This window comes from Arctopsyche grandis, chromosome 8, assembly GCF_051622035.1.
Source record: "Arctopsyche grandis isolate Sample6627 chromosome 8, ASM5162203v2, whole genome shotgun sequence".
Classification (NCBI taxonomy): domain Eukaryota; kingdom Metazoa; phylum Arthropoda; class Insecta; order Trichoptera; family Hydropsychidae; genus Arctopsyche; species Arctopsyche grandis.
In genome coordinates this window covers 22,359,027-22,376,220 of record NC_135362.1, presented here as the reverse complement: position 1 = coordinate 22,376,220, position 17,194 = coordinate 22,359,027, and the positions used below count along the sequence as shown (strand labels likewise).

The 17,194-nt window shown below is 30.9% G+C and overlaps 1 protein-coding gene across 1 annotated transcript in view; it reads right to left on the bottom strand.

The window, feature by feature from the left end:
• The window catches only part of Ac3 (Adenylate cyclase 3), a 111,066-nt gene that overhangs the window by 59,499 nt on the left and 34,373 nt on the right, over positions 1-17,194 (bottom strand). The window contains exons 3-4 of the mRNA XM_077436092.1: positions 6,210-6,359; positions 5,480-5,595 (exon numbers count right to left, since the gene is read on the bottom strand). Of these exons, the coding sequence (XP_077292218.1) occupies positions 5,480-5,595; positions 6,210-6,359 (266 nt within the window). The remainder of the gene's footprint in view (positions 1-5,479; positions 5,596-6,209; positions 6,360-17,194) is intronic.

The following is a 17,194-nucleotide window of genomic DNA, read 5'->3' as shown; positions in this document are numbered from 1 at the left end:
TGTAAAATGTTAGTGGACTCGAATGTCTTTTTGTTTAATTTATGAGATGGAAAGCTTTTATTTCGCTAAATGTAGTCGACACGTTTTCTTTAATATGTTCGGAAAAATATAAACATGAATAAATCTACTCAGACTATACATACATACAGACATATGTACATACGTATATAAAAATATTTTTGCCTATATATTATATTTCTATTTTCAGACTTCGTGACCTTTAAATATAATGGGTTCGGAATGTTTATTTGCATGGGTGAATTTAGAAATGAAATTTTACAATATTTTCTTGCTTTTGTGTGCGGTCACTATGTGTCAATTGTGAATAATTTGTATACGTCAAAATATTTAAATAATTGTAGAAATCATTTGAAGGAACGAAAATATTGTTCCATATTGCTATCTAAAATCTATAAATCAAATTATCTTAAACACATTCAATAAACAGCTTCACATTAAATAAGATATTATTAATAGACCACGGAATTCAGATATTTACATGAAAACATTTCTATATAACTAGAGAAAAAAATTTAATTTAAAAATAAATGAATGTGTCATATCATATGTTGTATTTGCAGATTTAATAAATTACATATGTATGTATTCACAAGGTATCTACTTCTTATTTCCATATTTGAATATTGAAAGATGCCTGAAATGAGAATAATGCGAAAGCTTAATAATACGTACACATACGCCTTTACCTTGTGTTAAAAATACAAGCGATATATTTACATACATCTATGCATATAAATTAAGTAGAATTCGACTGAGGCGTAAACAATATATACATACATATGTATACAATTTAATATTTATTATTATATGTATTTGAAGATGAAACTAGCGTCGTTTGAGAAAATATTATTAATATATTTTGAACCTTTGAACAATATAACATATGAACATATATATCATATGTACAATATGCAAATATTTTAAGCGTAGAAGTACATTTAAAAGTTATTGAAATTATCTCGTTGATAGTGAATTTATTTGAAAACTTATAAAATTTCTTCAAATATGGGAATAACAACTATGGATCACTTCCAATCCTATGTCAATTCAAGGATAAAATATCACCAGAAACACTACAAGGGGGAGTTTTTCCAAGGATCACAACTGTACGGATAAGGCGTACTAACGTTTTGCTACACTTGCATGTACAAAACTATCTTTAAAAAAACACGTGCTGCGTCTCTCTTTGTGCGTATAATAATACATATAAAAACGGAAGATATGTATGTTTGTATGTATGTTTGTATGTTTGTATGTTTGTATGTACATATGTTTGTATGTTTGTATATGTGTATGTACATATGTGTGAGAGCGTCGATAAGTATGGAGATTTCAAAATACCAGGAAAATACGTTATGCATAGGGACCGATCATATCGAAGAGACGCGGGGAAGCAGGGTAGTAGGGAATTGGGGGGTGTGGAGCGTCTGACATGTGCTCCTGATATTGAGCGAATTGAAACGGGTGGCGCCAGTGTCAGATGCGCCTAAGCATGTGCGGGAGCGTACACACATACAAACATCCATTAAGACACACATTCACTCATCATTTCGAAGGGGTGAACGGCGCATTAATACGCGCGTGTGCCTATAAATAACCTTACACTATATTTATATACATTGTAGGTACATATATAACAAACATGCATGGACTTGACTTTATTTTAATTCGTGTATCAATTCCTTTCCGAAGTCACCCGTTGAAAACAACGGGCACAACACTAGTAATAAATAAAAATAATTAATTACAATATTCTTTACAATGAAATTGTACTTGTCAGCGGTAACAACAGTCTTTGTAAAACAAACAAAACTTTGTATGTATTTGAAATCATAAATAAGGGTGTATGCAGTTCTTTGTACGTTTAATCACTGCGAGTGATTTCACTGTGAACCTGGTAAATTAATTATTCTGTCGTATTATTAAAGAGTATTATCTTAGTTTAATAATTTAATTAATTTATAATAGCCTAAGTATAATATACCACGCAGGAGAGTCGGATGAATACAATGCGTGCGCGAAAGGTACTAGTGCTAATCTCTCTCCGGCAGCCTCCCAGAAACTCGCTTTTCCGAAAGGTAAACGGGATAGAAAAAGGGATTGTCCTCCCTTACCTTGCCATCCCCCATCCCTCACGTCATTTCACAGGGAAAGCCCGTAGATGCGGCTGGAGAGGTAACGTGTCAACGCGTGTACGTGTGTCTGTGTGTGCTTTGGCGGTTAAAGCTTTTATTGTTCCCAGAGGCGACCGAACTGGAGTCCCTCTTATCACAACGATCGTGTTCATCTGTTTCTACTATGTATATACATATTTTGTTCAATGAGACCTTTTCAAAAGTTGAACACGTGTCGTGTCGACGAAAATGTTCAATAACGCGTTTGATATGTTCCCGAGGAAAGTATCGCGTTGACAAATTTATGGCGTGTACTGAAATTTGGGGCCGTTATTCGGACAACTTTTTTATTAGATTCTTGTTTTAAATTTTTGCAATAATAACAAACAAAGCATTCCAAGCTATGTAGCTCAAACTACATATAATAACTAGAATGTGATATGAGCTTATATTAACTTTATATAAACTTTATGATAAAAGCTTTAAAATCATTATTTGATACCTAAGGCATAATCAACGTCGTAAATATAATAAAACCGATAAAATTTATTATTTAGAAAGTCGTTATTTTTATACTTATTCCGCAGAGTTAGTTACATCGCCTTTTAAAATCGTGAATATATGAAGGGCTATTTTGAGAAAAATAATATATTCGTAATATTGTGTAGAAAGATTTATCTTATGAACAAAATTAATGAAATAGCTTTAAAAAATTAAACAGGCAACATACATTTAGTTTTTTATGTTTAAATTATTTATATTACCTAATTATTAAATTGAGATGGGAAGGATGAGAGGCGATCTTATACAGGTTTTCAAAATTATAAATAATCATCGTATGTTCTTGGATTATACATATGTATATAATTTTTCATATGATTAATTATATCAAAAAATATAAATTTACTTTCTTACGTTCAACAAAAATCAAACGTTAATTTAAAAGGCCATCCTATCAGACTCCAAAAAGATATTTATTGCAACAAAAATCAAAGAGTTCTTCTTTTCAAAAAGAGTCGTACAAATTTTGAATAATCTACCAAATGAAATAGTAACTTCTAGGAAACTAAATCTTTTTAAAAATACTCAATGAGTTAATTTAGTTACTTTTTTTATATTATTGTTCTATATTTTTCTATCTTCTTTTAATTTTATTTACTTAGGTTAGTCTCTTTGTTTTTTTATTTTATTTTATAGATGTATTATTATCATTTACAATCTTGTACGAATCATCAATGGCACCTCTCGCAAGTGTCTTTAAATAAATATATGTATATTGACACAAGCCAATATACTTGATTTTAAGCCTTGTTTGTCCCATTTTAAAACAACACCCATAACATGAGGAAAAAAGCTCTATAAAAGTGATACAATATAAAGGTCGATAAAACAGCTTTCATTCAAATAGCATTATGAGTTAAGATGACTATGTGTGTATACATACATACATATAATATATGCTTTATTTTCATATATTAGCACATATTTGCACGTAAAACTCCTTACATACTTTGGCGTTCAAAAATGCATGATAGATAGATTTTTGGTCATTTGAAATATTTTACCTACATACATTCATAATATATTAATATCTTTCGGTCCAATCTCGATATAAACCTACCTTCCACGCTGAATTTATTGATGAGCACGACAAATCTCCTGTTGCGCTCGTAATGAAAAGAGACGTGCTTGCTCGTTGTAGCTTTCCATCAAATGGAAAAATCCATCGACTTCCCTTCCGCGCGGTTGACCTCAAAGCGTGACCGGCAAGCCAACGATCCAAGCCATAGCTTAAAAAGGACACTTGGTGACAACCCTTATTTTTCTTATTTCCACTACACTGAATGTCCTAGCTGCGCGTGTGGTTTTCTCCGCCGCGAAATAAAATTTCCGGCAAATGTGCACGAGCGTACGGATACCCTCTTGTATATTCGCACCTTTTGAGTAATTTATTTAAAGTGCTACCCCTCGAAAGAAACGCTTTATATAAAGGGGTTGGCATTAGGCACTTCTCAGTGGGTACCAAGTTCGCATTTTCGGAATGCGTCATGAAAGACATCGATCATTTTCAAAGGATGCGAAGTGACGTTGAATGAAGACGCGTCATTCCAGACTATGTATGAACTATTCGCGTATAGATGGAAATTATTCCGCAAGTTGTTCGTGCCGTGGAACGCGCTCTTAATCTCCCAGTCAAAAATTCTCTGATTTATGTAAGAAACTCGCGTGAATATGCGAAACTTGCTCGCGAAAAAGTTCGCGTATTGCATACCTCGTCGGGGGAGTTTTTCTTTTAAGAAAGTATTAAAAAATAAATTTGGTGAATGTTTCTTTTTCGAATTTTTACTCCTGTTGTTGTTTGGTTTGAAACTTTCCGTTGATTAATCTGTCCGTGTGTGGAAAAATATATGTGCATTTCAAACTATCGCAATTTATTTTGTATATAGTGGCGTGCAACAATAGCCGATAATTTAGTTTGCCGCAGACTGTGTATTTTTGATTGGATTCACACCTTGCAAATTGGATGTTGAAATTGCGTGTATGAAATTGATGCATTGGTTTGCAACACTAATAACAGCCTTTTTATTATTTTATACAATGTAAACTTTTACCGAGACGACTTTTATATAATAATATAAAACCAATAATACATATACATACGAATATGGGACTATGAGTATGACTAGAATGAAATTAGGATGAAATGATCTATAATGAGTATAATATTGTAACGTGGGAACATAAGAGGGAGTATTCACTGTTTAAGTGAACAAAAGAGACCCAGTATTAGGCTAACGGGATTCAAAAAGTGCCCGAACAAAGGATGCGCTGAAGTCCTCACAGAACAATAGACTCACCACGGTAATCCTTTAAGTGCCTAGATAATAAATATATGAATTGATCGGGGAAGCCGTAGTGGGCAACTTGTCTTTTATCAGGAGGTACACACTGTAGATCAGATCATTCTGGAGTGAGGAGTGGTTCTGTATGGATCTCTGGAATAGTTGAATTAATGCTGTAAAGCGACTTTGGCCTTTCATTTGGATCCTGAACCCACCCCTACGCAACAGTATTATTTAAAATAAAAACTTTTGAACAACGACAGAACCGATAAATGGATACGGTGTAATATAAAATGAAATTCGATATATTTACACCATAATAGTACACCATCCTGGGATTGATAAATAATGCATTGAAGTCAATCTTTGAAATTGATCAAAAGGTATATACACATTTAAAATGAAAGATCAAATGAATTAAGATAAAAATTTGGAACGTAGTTGATCGATGCTTTAGAAAATTAACGTGAATAGAAACGATTGATTTTGATGACCACTCACCTGACATTTTCGTGCCTAGACATGTAGATTTTCTTGAACTGGGTGTCTGTAGACCCCAAGTCTTGTCTCATTTTGACTGCCACGTGTTCAGGCAAAACAGATAATAATAACCTCTCCTGTAAATCGAAAAGAATCGTGATTTTTTTTAACAAATCAAATTATATGTATATTAAAATTCAAAATATATTTTCATCACAAAAGCGAAAATTCCAAACGAAAAGATATTGAAAAACAGATCTTCAAAGCGTAGGTAGTCTAATGCGTATACAATAAAAACACGCTCTTCCCACGCAAAAATAAATAATACCCTTCATAATTTTAATAATTTAAAAACGTGGCATTAACCATTTCGTATAAAAAGTTGAAGAAGAGGAATGAGATTGATTAAATTATTATTAAAAAATATTTTGTACGTTTAATTTGCACGAAATATAGCATTTGCGATATAAACCGCGTTAAGAACCTCGTAACTTCAGAAAGAATTATTTATATATGTTTCGCAATTATTACCAGAGCGCTCTGCTTCCGGTATTAAAGATTCAAACAAACCCCATTCTCGGCTTTAATAAAGCTGAAAGCTCTCTGTTTACAGTTTTATAAAAATATAAATAGAAAACAAACTAAAATATTAAATTTATGAAGATTATAATCTAAAATATTATAAAAAATAACTTAAAGCTCATTTAAAATCGTCTAGATGAGTGACGCGACAAATTTTCCAAAAGCTCACCTGCTCGGCACTCTGCTCTTCAATAACCAGCTTAACTTCCAGGCTTTGTCTCGTTTCCAGGAAAGCTTGCCTCTGTTGACGATCGTCGAGGAGGAAAGCCAAAAGACCAAGAGCGGCTGCCATTGTCAACAGTATGCCATTTCCTATGTGCTGAAAAGAAAATAAAAATCAAAATGAAAACGGGTGTAAATAACGAAAGTCTCTCATAAAAATGAAATAACGATCCCTCATCACAATTTTTTAGTATTTAATCAACTACTTCCTGCCTTTTTAGTGTAATCAATAAAACTGATCACGTTTCCACTCACAGCTTCCACAATCAATATATATTGTGCGGAAGCATAAAACTGTCGTAACTTTTATTAAAATAAAATATGTAGTTCAGTTTATTAAAGAACAAAACACGTTTTCATATTTCAGAGATGTCCATAATATGAATTAGACTTCTTACATTAATGGGAAATTCCATTTTTGTCACAAACATCAAAAACAAATTTTATCATATGAATAAAACCCACGCTTTTCTTTTATCCTGAAAATTATACCATTTTCCATGAATACGCACTGATTTTATGTATATATTAATTTCTTACAATGGTATATAAAATAATACATTATTATTTTATATACCATTGACTATTTTTTTTAAAAAATAATAAAAATCCTCATATATATATATATATATATATATATATATATATATATATATATATATATATATATATATATATATATATATATATATATATATATATATATATATATATATATATATATATATATATATATATATATATATATATATATATATATATATATATATACATATATATATATATATATATATATATATATATATATATATATATATATATATATATATATATATATATATATATATATATAAATATATATATAAATATATATATATATATATATATATATATATATATATATATATTTATATATATATATATATATATATATATATATATATATTTTTTTTTTTAGAAAGTGTTGTGAAAAACTCTACAAACTTTAATCCTGATTTGCCAAAATATACAAATCTATATGTGTATGTACATATATGTAAATAAATTATATGAATAATTAAGCACTCCTGTATTTGTAATATGTGAATATTCCAACATAATATAAGGATTGATTTTAATGGTAAAACCTCCTTCAATATATCCCTCTTTATTTAACCTTTACTATTTAATTTCAGCTATAAAATAATAATAATTGGTATTTCCTACACAACGATGGTTTTTTTCTTTTTCAAAAAAATAAATGGACAATTTTCCATTTATTTTTTTATTTTATTTTGATAAAAAATAATCTCCTTTGTAATAATCGCATACAATGTAAGCGATTGCCAAGGGCTTTTATGAATACAAAAGAAAAATCGACCTTCCGTATTTTTACCTATACTTCAAAGCTAATCTTATCGGAAATCAATCAAAAATTAGGGTTAAAAAGGATCAAAGGCTAAATTCACCATTAGCAAAAATAAACCCCGTTCAATTTCAGCAAAAAAAATACGATAATTAATTTTATAACGCAGGGCTGAAAGACAACTTGATAATTAACCAAGGGAAAAGCGGAACGAAAATCGTGTCGCCCTCCACTTACTAGGGTCCTTCTTTCGGGTCGGTCGTGTTGAAGGCTTACGCTTAACATACACAAAGGGACAACCCTTGTGACCTCATTGTGGGGTGGTTGTCTGTCGTTTTTTGACGCCACTTCAATCGCGAAAGAACATCCCCAGAGCAAGCAATTCTGCGGGTGTACCAATCTCACCCTCGACTCGGAATTGGCACGAATTGTCTATTACAGAAATTTAGTAGAATTTAAATAACCACTAGTAAAGTTGTGAGCGTTTCGAAATTCAATATATCATTTATATATATATATATATATATATATATATATATATATATATATATATATATATATATATACATATATATATATATATATATATATATATATATATATATGTACGTACATCTATTATATTCATTATATCTACATATGTAATATACATAGGTAAGTACGAGTATTTCCCTGGGTTTCGATGGAGTGCTCTCAACCTCAACAACTATTACGTGAACATACTTGAAACAATCTATTATTTAACGTTAGTAATGTGTTTCGCTTACATACATATATTTCGTAATTACTATAAAGCATATAAATAATTCGATTCAGTTGTGTAATTTATGTATAAATTTTAATGCCCTGTCGTGTAAATATTGAACTCTCAAAAGGTTGATATTTAATCGGACTCTTTTCAGATCCCTCTTTCTCGCTTTGGTATTCGCTCCTCAAATAGTCAAATGATAATTCAATACACCAAAGAATTTTTATATTATGCTTGTATAACATCGATTTACGTACATTCCGAAGAAAATTATAAGCTTCTTAATATTGTAAAAAAGCATTTCCAAAATAATATTTTTATTTTATTTTTGGTACGCTTGTACTATGCGTATGTTATATATTTATACATTTCCAAATATAATACACATTTTTACAATAAGAATATTACATAGATATGTACATATGTATGTACATATAACCAGGGCTATGGAGTCGAGATCGGAATTGGGGAGTCACAGCATTTGAAGTGCAGTCGGAGACAGAGTTGGAGTTAAATTACGGAATGTTTTAACTAGAGTCTCCAATTTTACTGAAGTAAATCCACTAATAAATTGAATTTAAAAATTTGTTTACAAAAAATCATGAATTTAAATTAAATTATAAATAAAATCGTTGAATTTCACGTTGTGTTGTCTGATTGTTTCATCCGTCTTACACTTTTTTATTTTCGTTTTTACTCTAATTTTTCTATTAAATTGATTTATTTGTGTATAAAATGCATACACATACCCTATGAATTTACTTACTTTTTATTTATACCTATTTCATTATCAATAATTCAATAAATTGGGTTACAACTCAATTTTTAGTGATTTTTTTAAATTTTGAATATCGTTATTATTTTCATTACTAATAATTTTATACGTCGACTAGCAAAATCGATTTTACTAAAATCCTTCAAGTTGTAGTCGGAGTCGAAAATTTTGAACCGACTTCACAGCCCTGCACATAACTACTTCCAATAAAGTAATAAAAGTGAAATACCATTCATGTCGATTGATTTTAAATCATATAATAAGTGAGGTTACCTCAATAAAAGCAGTTCTCGATAGAACTACAAATTTGAAACCATATTTTTCAAATATTATAATACAATTTTCAAAGCCTAATAAATATGCATATTCATACATATGTACATATATGTTTACATAAAAAGAGACGCTTATTATTATATTGTATATGTATATGTATGTATAAATTTTAGATTATGAGCTTTTAGAATCTACATATTCATACTATTGTAATTTCATAAAAAATATAACTAAATGATTACTAAAAAAATGGCCTTACAAATTATTCAATATGTGTATTTTAGTAAAAAATTTGAGCTTAAAGCAGCGAGTTAGTATCGTACAAAATCTGGAACAACGCACAAAGCCTAATTTGTGTCAACAAGTGGCATTCGAACCACGTGTTGCGCACCGCTGATTTATATGTACATTTTGCACGATCGTATTCAAAGGTGAACTTCGTCACTTGTATGACACATCAAATATACGTATTTATGTGCATGCACACAAGTAACATGAGAAAATTGCAAGTTACATCCGGGAACGTAGGATGCAATCAGGAAGCGCTCGCGCAGGAAATAATTTCTTGTTCCCCCATGTCAACAAATATCCCTCGAGAAGAGAATCTCTTTGCAGAAGCAAAACCAATCTTGTATAAAATGAGTTTCCATCATATCTCATCACGTACATACATAAGTATCATCTATGTCAAATTTATAGCGGAGTCGATGCATTGTAACCTCCCTTAAATCTATATTACATCATAGACAGTTTTAAAACGCAATGTCGTACTTATTTTGCTTTAAATGCTTTTAAAAAATATGTTCCTTATACTGCCTGAGAATACATAAATTACACTCGAGCGATACTTTCTCATCGGATGGATGTAAAAGTTCTTTGAAGTGAGGCTTATTCAGTGAGTGCTCTACATACATATGTACATGTAGTATGTACTATGTACATATATCTCCCGAATAGGATAAGACTGCAATGAAAGCACTTTAGGGAAATAATGTATATCCAGTTTTATGTGAAACCGCCAATCAAGATCAAGCTTCATCTATGTATATTAATTAATACATACCTATAGATATAAGAAACTTTTATATATAAGATACCCCATATAAAAATTGAACAAATTCACTTGATCACGAATTGCTATTATCTTTTTGACTCAACGCCATTTATTATACATAGGCTAAAAATTATGTAATGCTATTGAATATTAAGCCTTACAGGTGTATGTATATAATTTTAGATTAAAGCTGCACCCCGTTTCGATAAGTTAAATTGCTTTTTTCACATTTTACGATGATTAAACGTATACAAAATGTATATTTTGACTAGTTGAAATAAATTCTATCTAACCTGGTACCAACTATCGTTAAAGTTGAAGTGTATTTTCAGTTGTAATATGTTTTCACTAGTAGCTATGTCGAAGAATAAGTATTTCACTATGTAAAACATTTTCGTATATGTGTTTTGTATAATATATACCTATACAAACTCGACGACGAAATACACCGAAAACGTTGTGCAAACGAGACTTGAGATATTGCAAAATACCATTGTACGGTTGCCTTGCTTTTCATTTGTAAGAAGTCATCTGGAATTTGCCAGTACTGTTTTGCTAGAACTTTCTTTCAATTGTATATTAATAATCAAGAACGAATAAATATTTAAAAAAACCATTCATACTGCAATTTCAGATTACTTCACTATGATCGTTTTGTTTCCTTGCAATCTAATAGGAGGAAACTTATAATTTATGTTTATTGTTTAAGCTTTTAAATTATATAATTGATAGTCTTGCTAATTGGGATCCAATTCCAATGTCCAATCAAATATCTCCGTAATCTTTCATTATTTCACATTAATCCCTGTTATACAAACTATTCCCGTAATTCCTCCTCTTAGCAATACTACTCATATTGTTAATTTTCTTGCTTTTAATTTCAATTATTTGATCAATAATCTTAGTGCTACATACATACATACATATATGCTATACCTATCACTCAACGATTTACTTATTTTTATTTTATTTCATTGTTTTAATTTATTTTTCATAACTTTTTTGGTATTGATGTTATGTAACTGTTTGTTTTTTTCTGTTTTTTTTTTTTTAATTAATAAATAAATATTTATTTGGGTATCCCGTAGTGTCGATTTGGGGTAAACCTGTAATGGCTCTACTGCATACATACGTATATGGAAAAAAAATACAAATATACTAACATCTAATAAATAATTTCGAAAGAGACAAAGTCTCTTTCGAAATAATTTCGAATAAATAATTTCGAAAGAGACTTTGAATGTACATATGTATGTATGTTTATTTGGATCGTAGATTCCGTGATGTTCAATTTAATAAAATTTAATTTAAATAAAATTAAACTATTCAAATAAATTTAAGAAAATGTTTACTATTAGATTGACCATGTTTAAGCAGTTTATATTACAAATACCGAATGAAGCCGGGTAAAAACACTAGTACATTATATTTCATATTTCATTATTGATTGTTGATATACTATTAAAAGTGATTCTGCAGATGAATTAGCATTACCTCCCCTTATATGTATGTACATATGTATATAGATCTCCTATTTTAATTTATCTATGTACATACATATACATACATACATATGTATATATAGTATATTATATTTAAGATTCAATAATTTCATCACTCGTGAAAGTCAAAAACAAAAAAATTGTAGCGAATGATTCCTCAAACATCACACTCATTACTCTACAATAAGAAAACGAAAAAAGCCGAATATATACATATGTATGAAAAGGAAAATATGCAAAATACCCACTAATTCAGTCTTGCGATCGACCTTCCGAGCACTCTGCCATAAAATCGTTTCCTGGAACGATTTCCATGGCGTTTTGTATTCGACATAAAGGGATAAGCCGAAAACTTGCGACAAGTTTACGATAGGCGGGTCGAACGAGCCGACAACATGCGAACTTCCGTGAAAATGGAAAAATCCACGGTACGCTCGCTTTCGCGATTATTATTATACATAGATCGTCAGTTGTAATGTAGTATGCCGGTTGGTGAACCGGTTCGCGAACCGGCTGTGGATCAATACGTCGTCCCGGCTGACCCAAAAACAATCACACCCGGTTCGTTTGAAACCAGCTGCATTTGTGCAACGGGATCGAGCTATGTACTTGCATTTTATTAATGTATAACTTGAAAATCGGGATTGATCACGCGATCGCCTATACCTATATCGTGAATTCTTACATGTCTTTTATACCAAATGTACACATTTCAAACGTTGCGCATCGTAATTAGTATACGAGAGGATGTTACGTTTACTGATGCATAAAGCTCCCCTTTTCCAAATTTGCGGTTCGCGTGCTAATGGAAATTGTTAATTAAACCTGGCGTGTAATGTTATATACAGTTTGGTTGAAGAATTGCTGTTGTTCGTTGTCGTGCATGTTGACGATTTTTTTTTTTAGATTTTAACTTGTTAAATTTTTTTTAAGCGTATGAAGATCGAAGTGAAGTCAACTTTCTAACGAAACAAAGTGTATCGCGTCCCCAGAGTAATTTATACCTGTTGGTTTTGAAAAGAATCAGTTTTTTAATACTCGACACGTGGTTCTGACTGAAATTTTGGACGCGTTAATTTATGTGATTAAAAAAAATCATGGAAAATATAGATTTTTCCACGCTTAGATTTACATTTTCGGACTTTTTAAATATTCTCACGTAGCGATAGACTCTTATAGAGGCGATTGTCGAACAAAAAAATCTGATGTTTTATTTTTTTGTATGGAAAAATCAATGTTTTCCACACAATGTTCTTATGCGGTAACTTACGCTGGCCATGAAATTTTTAACGGAAAATTTTCACATCGAATAAAGACAATGAATGTTATATATTTATATTACAGTCCAAATTCACTCCGGTTTATTCAAGAAAACAGCAGTTTGTTCATGCACAAACTATTCATTTTAGTTTAAGTGCTAAAAGTCCAAAGCTATCTTTAAATACAGACTCACCAGGTGTCAGATTAAATTTGCAGCTGTCAATACTTTTGAGCTGTCAAAACCTTTGAGATATCAAAGCGAAGAGTATTTTAAAGGGAAATTCTATAGAAAACACATTACAACGTTGCTATAATTCTATAATTTCCTCTAATTTTTTAAATATATCAACTCAGAGTAGGCATACATACATATGTACATACATAGAGGATGGGACAAACAACTAATAATACTTAATAGTTTAAGCATGTACTATGGATAATTCACTTGAATTTGTTATTTTTGTGTACACTATAACTGGCCAAATTTGTTCGTGTCTGAAAATAGTATGTACATGAACGAATGAAATGTATGTACACTTATGTAGACTTGAACGTGTATAATAAATGAAAGAAAGCTTCCAAATATATTTTTGTCAACTTATCTAAAGACTAATTTATTTCAATATATACTAAATTTGCATCAATAGGCAAATTTTAGTAAAGACCAACACCTATATCATTAACTGTGAGATTCTTGTGTTTACGGGTAGTCGCAACAAAGTCTTCTTTAATATATCTATTGATGAAGCTCACTACAAGTAGTTTATCCGAAGTGCGGGTGGGAACTCTTGAACTCTGATTTTGGAATATTACAATTTACAGTTTTGGAGATCGAGTCAAAAATATTAAAGACGTTTTCATTATTTTTACAAGGGATTCCTTTTATTTCAACATTGTTGAGCCTTAATCTCTGTTCATTGCTTGCGATTTTATTTTGTAATACATCAACAATATTCTGAAGTGACTCAATGTCTTTCACTTTATCCTCTACTGCACTTATCCTACTTTCGGCCTCAATAATCTTTAAATCATATGGCTACATGGAAAAATAATTTCTTCTGGAGGAAACAAAGAACTAACATTATTTAAATTTTTATTTTCATATATGTATGTATAGACTGGTGTAGTAGATGTTTAAACTTACTATTTAAATTCGACTAGGCGTGGCTGAACGATAAAAACAAAATATAATTGAATTACCTGGTAGCCTGAAAGTCAAATATTCAAATGACTGAATTGGGTCTTTGCATTGCAAATACATGCATCTACATATATGTATATGTGTGAGTATAATATAAATATAATAAACAAAATTGCGAACAGACATGCACACAAAATCATGATCCTTATTTAATATTATTGCTTATTATCACGGAAAACTGTATACTAGTAAATGATGAATATGCAAGTTGACGCTTTCACATATCATTATAATACTGGACAAATTGTAGTATTTATGTATGGATGTAGATAAAAATCTAAATAGGATTTTAAATTCCGTACATAATTGTTTTACATCGAATTATACTGCATCAAAAAACAGATTGGCAATGTTTTTAATTAAAAATCCCTCACATTCGTGTTTGTAAGTGTTATTGCCGAGCATTCGTTCTCGATTTGTGACGCACACGCCCAGTCGGCAATTTTTTCCACGAAAATTGTATGAAAATATTTCCCACCGCGTATAAATCCGACGTGAAAATTTCGATTCGTTTAATAATTCGGATCCAATTTTGTGAAGACCAATCGTGTAAAATGATGTTGATTCCCATCGAATTACGTCAGATAAATACACAAAGACCGTTATGATGGCAATCAAAACATCTTTGAAACGATACTCGTTCGAGGATCGCTAATCAGTCAAAGGACTTACGATAGCCAATTACACCGTCCTTCGCTTTGTGGAATCTAGTTGGATTTGGGCACGTCATACACAATATATTCAATGTAAAATTTAATACTCGAATCAGCGTCAATTAGCCGTTTCCATTTGGCTTTCATTACGCGGTAATGAAGGATGCGCAAAATTTTGCAATCGAATCACTCCCCGCTTAGTGCTCGCTTTTGCACACATCAATTTATCATTTTAATGCCACTGAACATGCTGAAAAGACCTGAAATATATGTATGTACATATACATATATCATTGCAAGCGAGTCCGGTGGATGCGCTGAGATGAGACTTTGACCCAATTGACTTTATCTTCCCACTAATGACTGTCGATATTTATACAACGCGAATGCATTAAACAAGTCGCTTTATCTACATATAAAAGAACTACATAAATAGTATTTTTAACACTTCATATTTTTAAAGAGAAAATTAATTTTCCATTATAAATATTAAGTCAAAGTTTCTCGGCTTAATTGCCCTTGCAGCAGACGTTTCAAAATTAAAAAAAAAATCTCTGAATTTGCAATATCTTCAAGCGAGGACTGTGACACTTTGACAGTTTTACTAGAATACTTTAACAAAAGTGTCAAATGAGTAAGAAAATAGCATTTTAATATCTGACAAAACTTCAGGGACCGTTCAATATTTAATTAATTTGCAATATATACAAAAAAACGTATTAAATTAGGGTGAACTGCATTTGGGCGTATTAACGCCGTTTTTAAATAAAAAATGCCACTTTGTCTGAAGAAAAAGATCCTCGATCAATGTATTTTGTCATTGATAACATATGAAAAGGTAATGGACATAGTGAATAGATTAAAGAGATTAAAATGGCAATAGGCGGGTCACGTACCTAGAAGAACGGACTAAAGTTGAATAAAATAAGTGCTAGAATGGTACCCAAAAGAGTGTAAAAGATTGAAAGGAAAACCGCAATGAAGATGGGTAGACGAAATCAGAAAAATGTGTGGAGTGAGATGTATGAGAGTTGCGCAAAACAGAGACTAGTGGAAACGTGTTGGAGATGATTTTTATAAATATTTTGCCCACTATGCAAACAACAGTTTTTAACACAAAATTTGATACTATTCACGGTATCCCAACTAAATAATTCAGAATGAATAATGTTCAATTAACCGACCGCAAGCTAAACCGCTCTTGATTACACTCAGTAAGTTTGCGTATCTAATAATCCCGAGAACGCTGAAGAATTGACAGAGAGAATCTGAGATGAACTGTTTATAAATTTACAATAAACCTTCAAGACGAACTGGAGCAGTGTCTGAGAAGTGACGGGACATCAGATGTTATAAATAAACACATACATATTATATGTAGATACATCTGTATATTCTATTCTTACTGTATATCGTGTGATACGTTTGACGTTCATTCGTACCTGCCCGTCAATGAATGTGTAGTGTTTAATCACTACAAATCCCTTTATATATAAATACATATATGTACATGTGTATTATATAAAGCAGTAAATTAATCGGGATAATAAGAGGGATCTCTGTTATAATACGCTTGCATATTCTCAAACGCGTATTTTGGGGTAAAGTTGCGGTTCCGTTAATTCCACGCTAATCCAATAAGCATACTAGCGAGTCTCCAGTCTCTCAGGAGTTGGAAACCAGGTAGATGTTGCTAGGGTGAAAACGAGACCTACATACAATGTACATCTAACAATTTTAATGTGGCGACGACAAACTGCCAAGTTTAAAGTATGACCTGGAACTTGGATCGACCCACATATATCGCCTATAAAGTTTTTATTGTCTCGTATATTAACATGCATATGAGGCGTTATATTTGAAAGTGGCGGAAGCCCAATTTTCAGTCCCAAAAACAATATTTCTGTTTGATTTAATTCACAAATTGTTATCAATTCGATATGTCCAGAATGTCGGAAAAAGCAGAATAAGCGTTTTACAGGCCACCGATATTTATAAATATTGTTAAACGCAAAACATTATATTATATTTAATGTTTTGCTAGATATTTCTCGAAATCGAGAATTATTTTTCACCATGAATGAACCATGGCCATGACTTCAAATCAAAACAAATAGT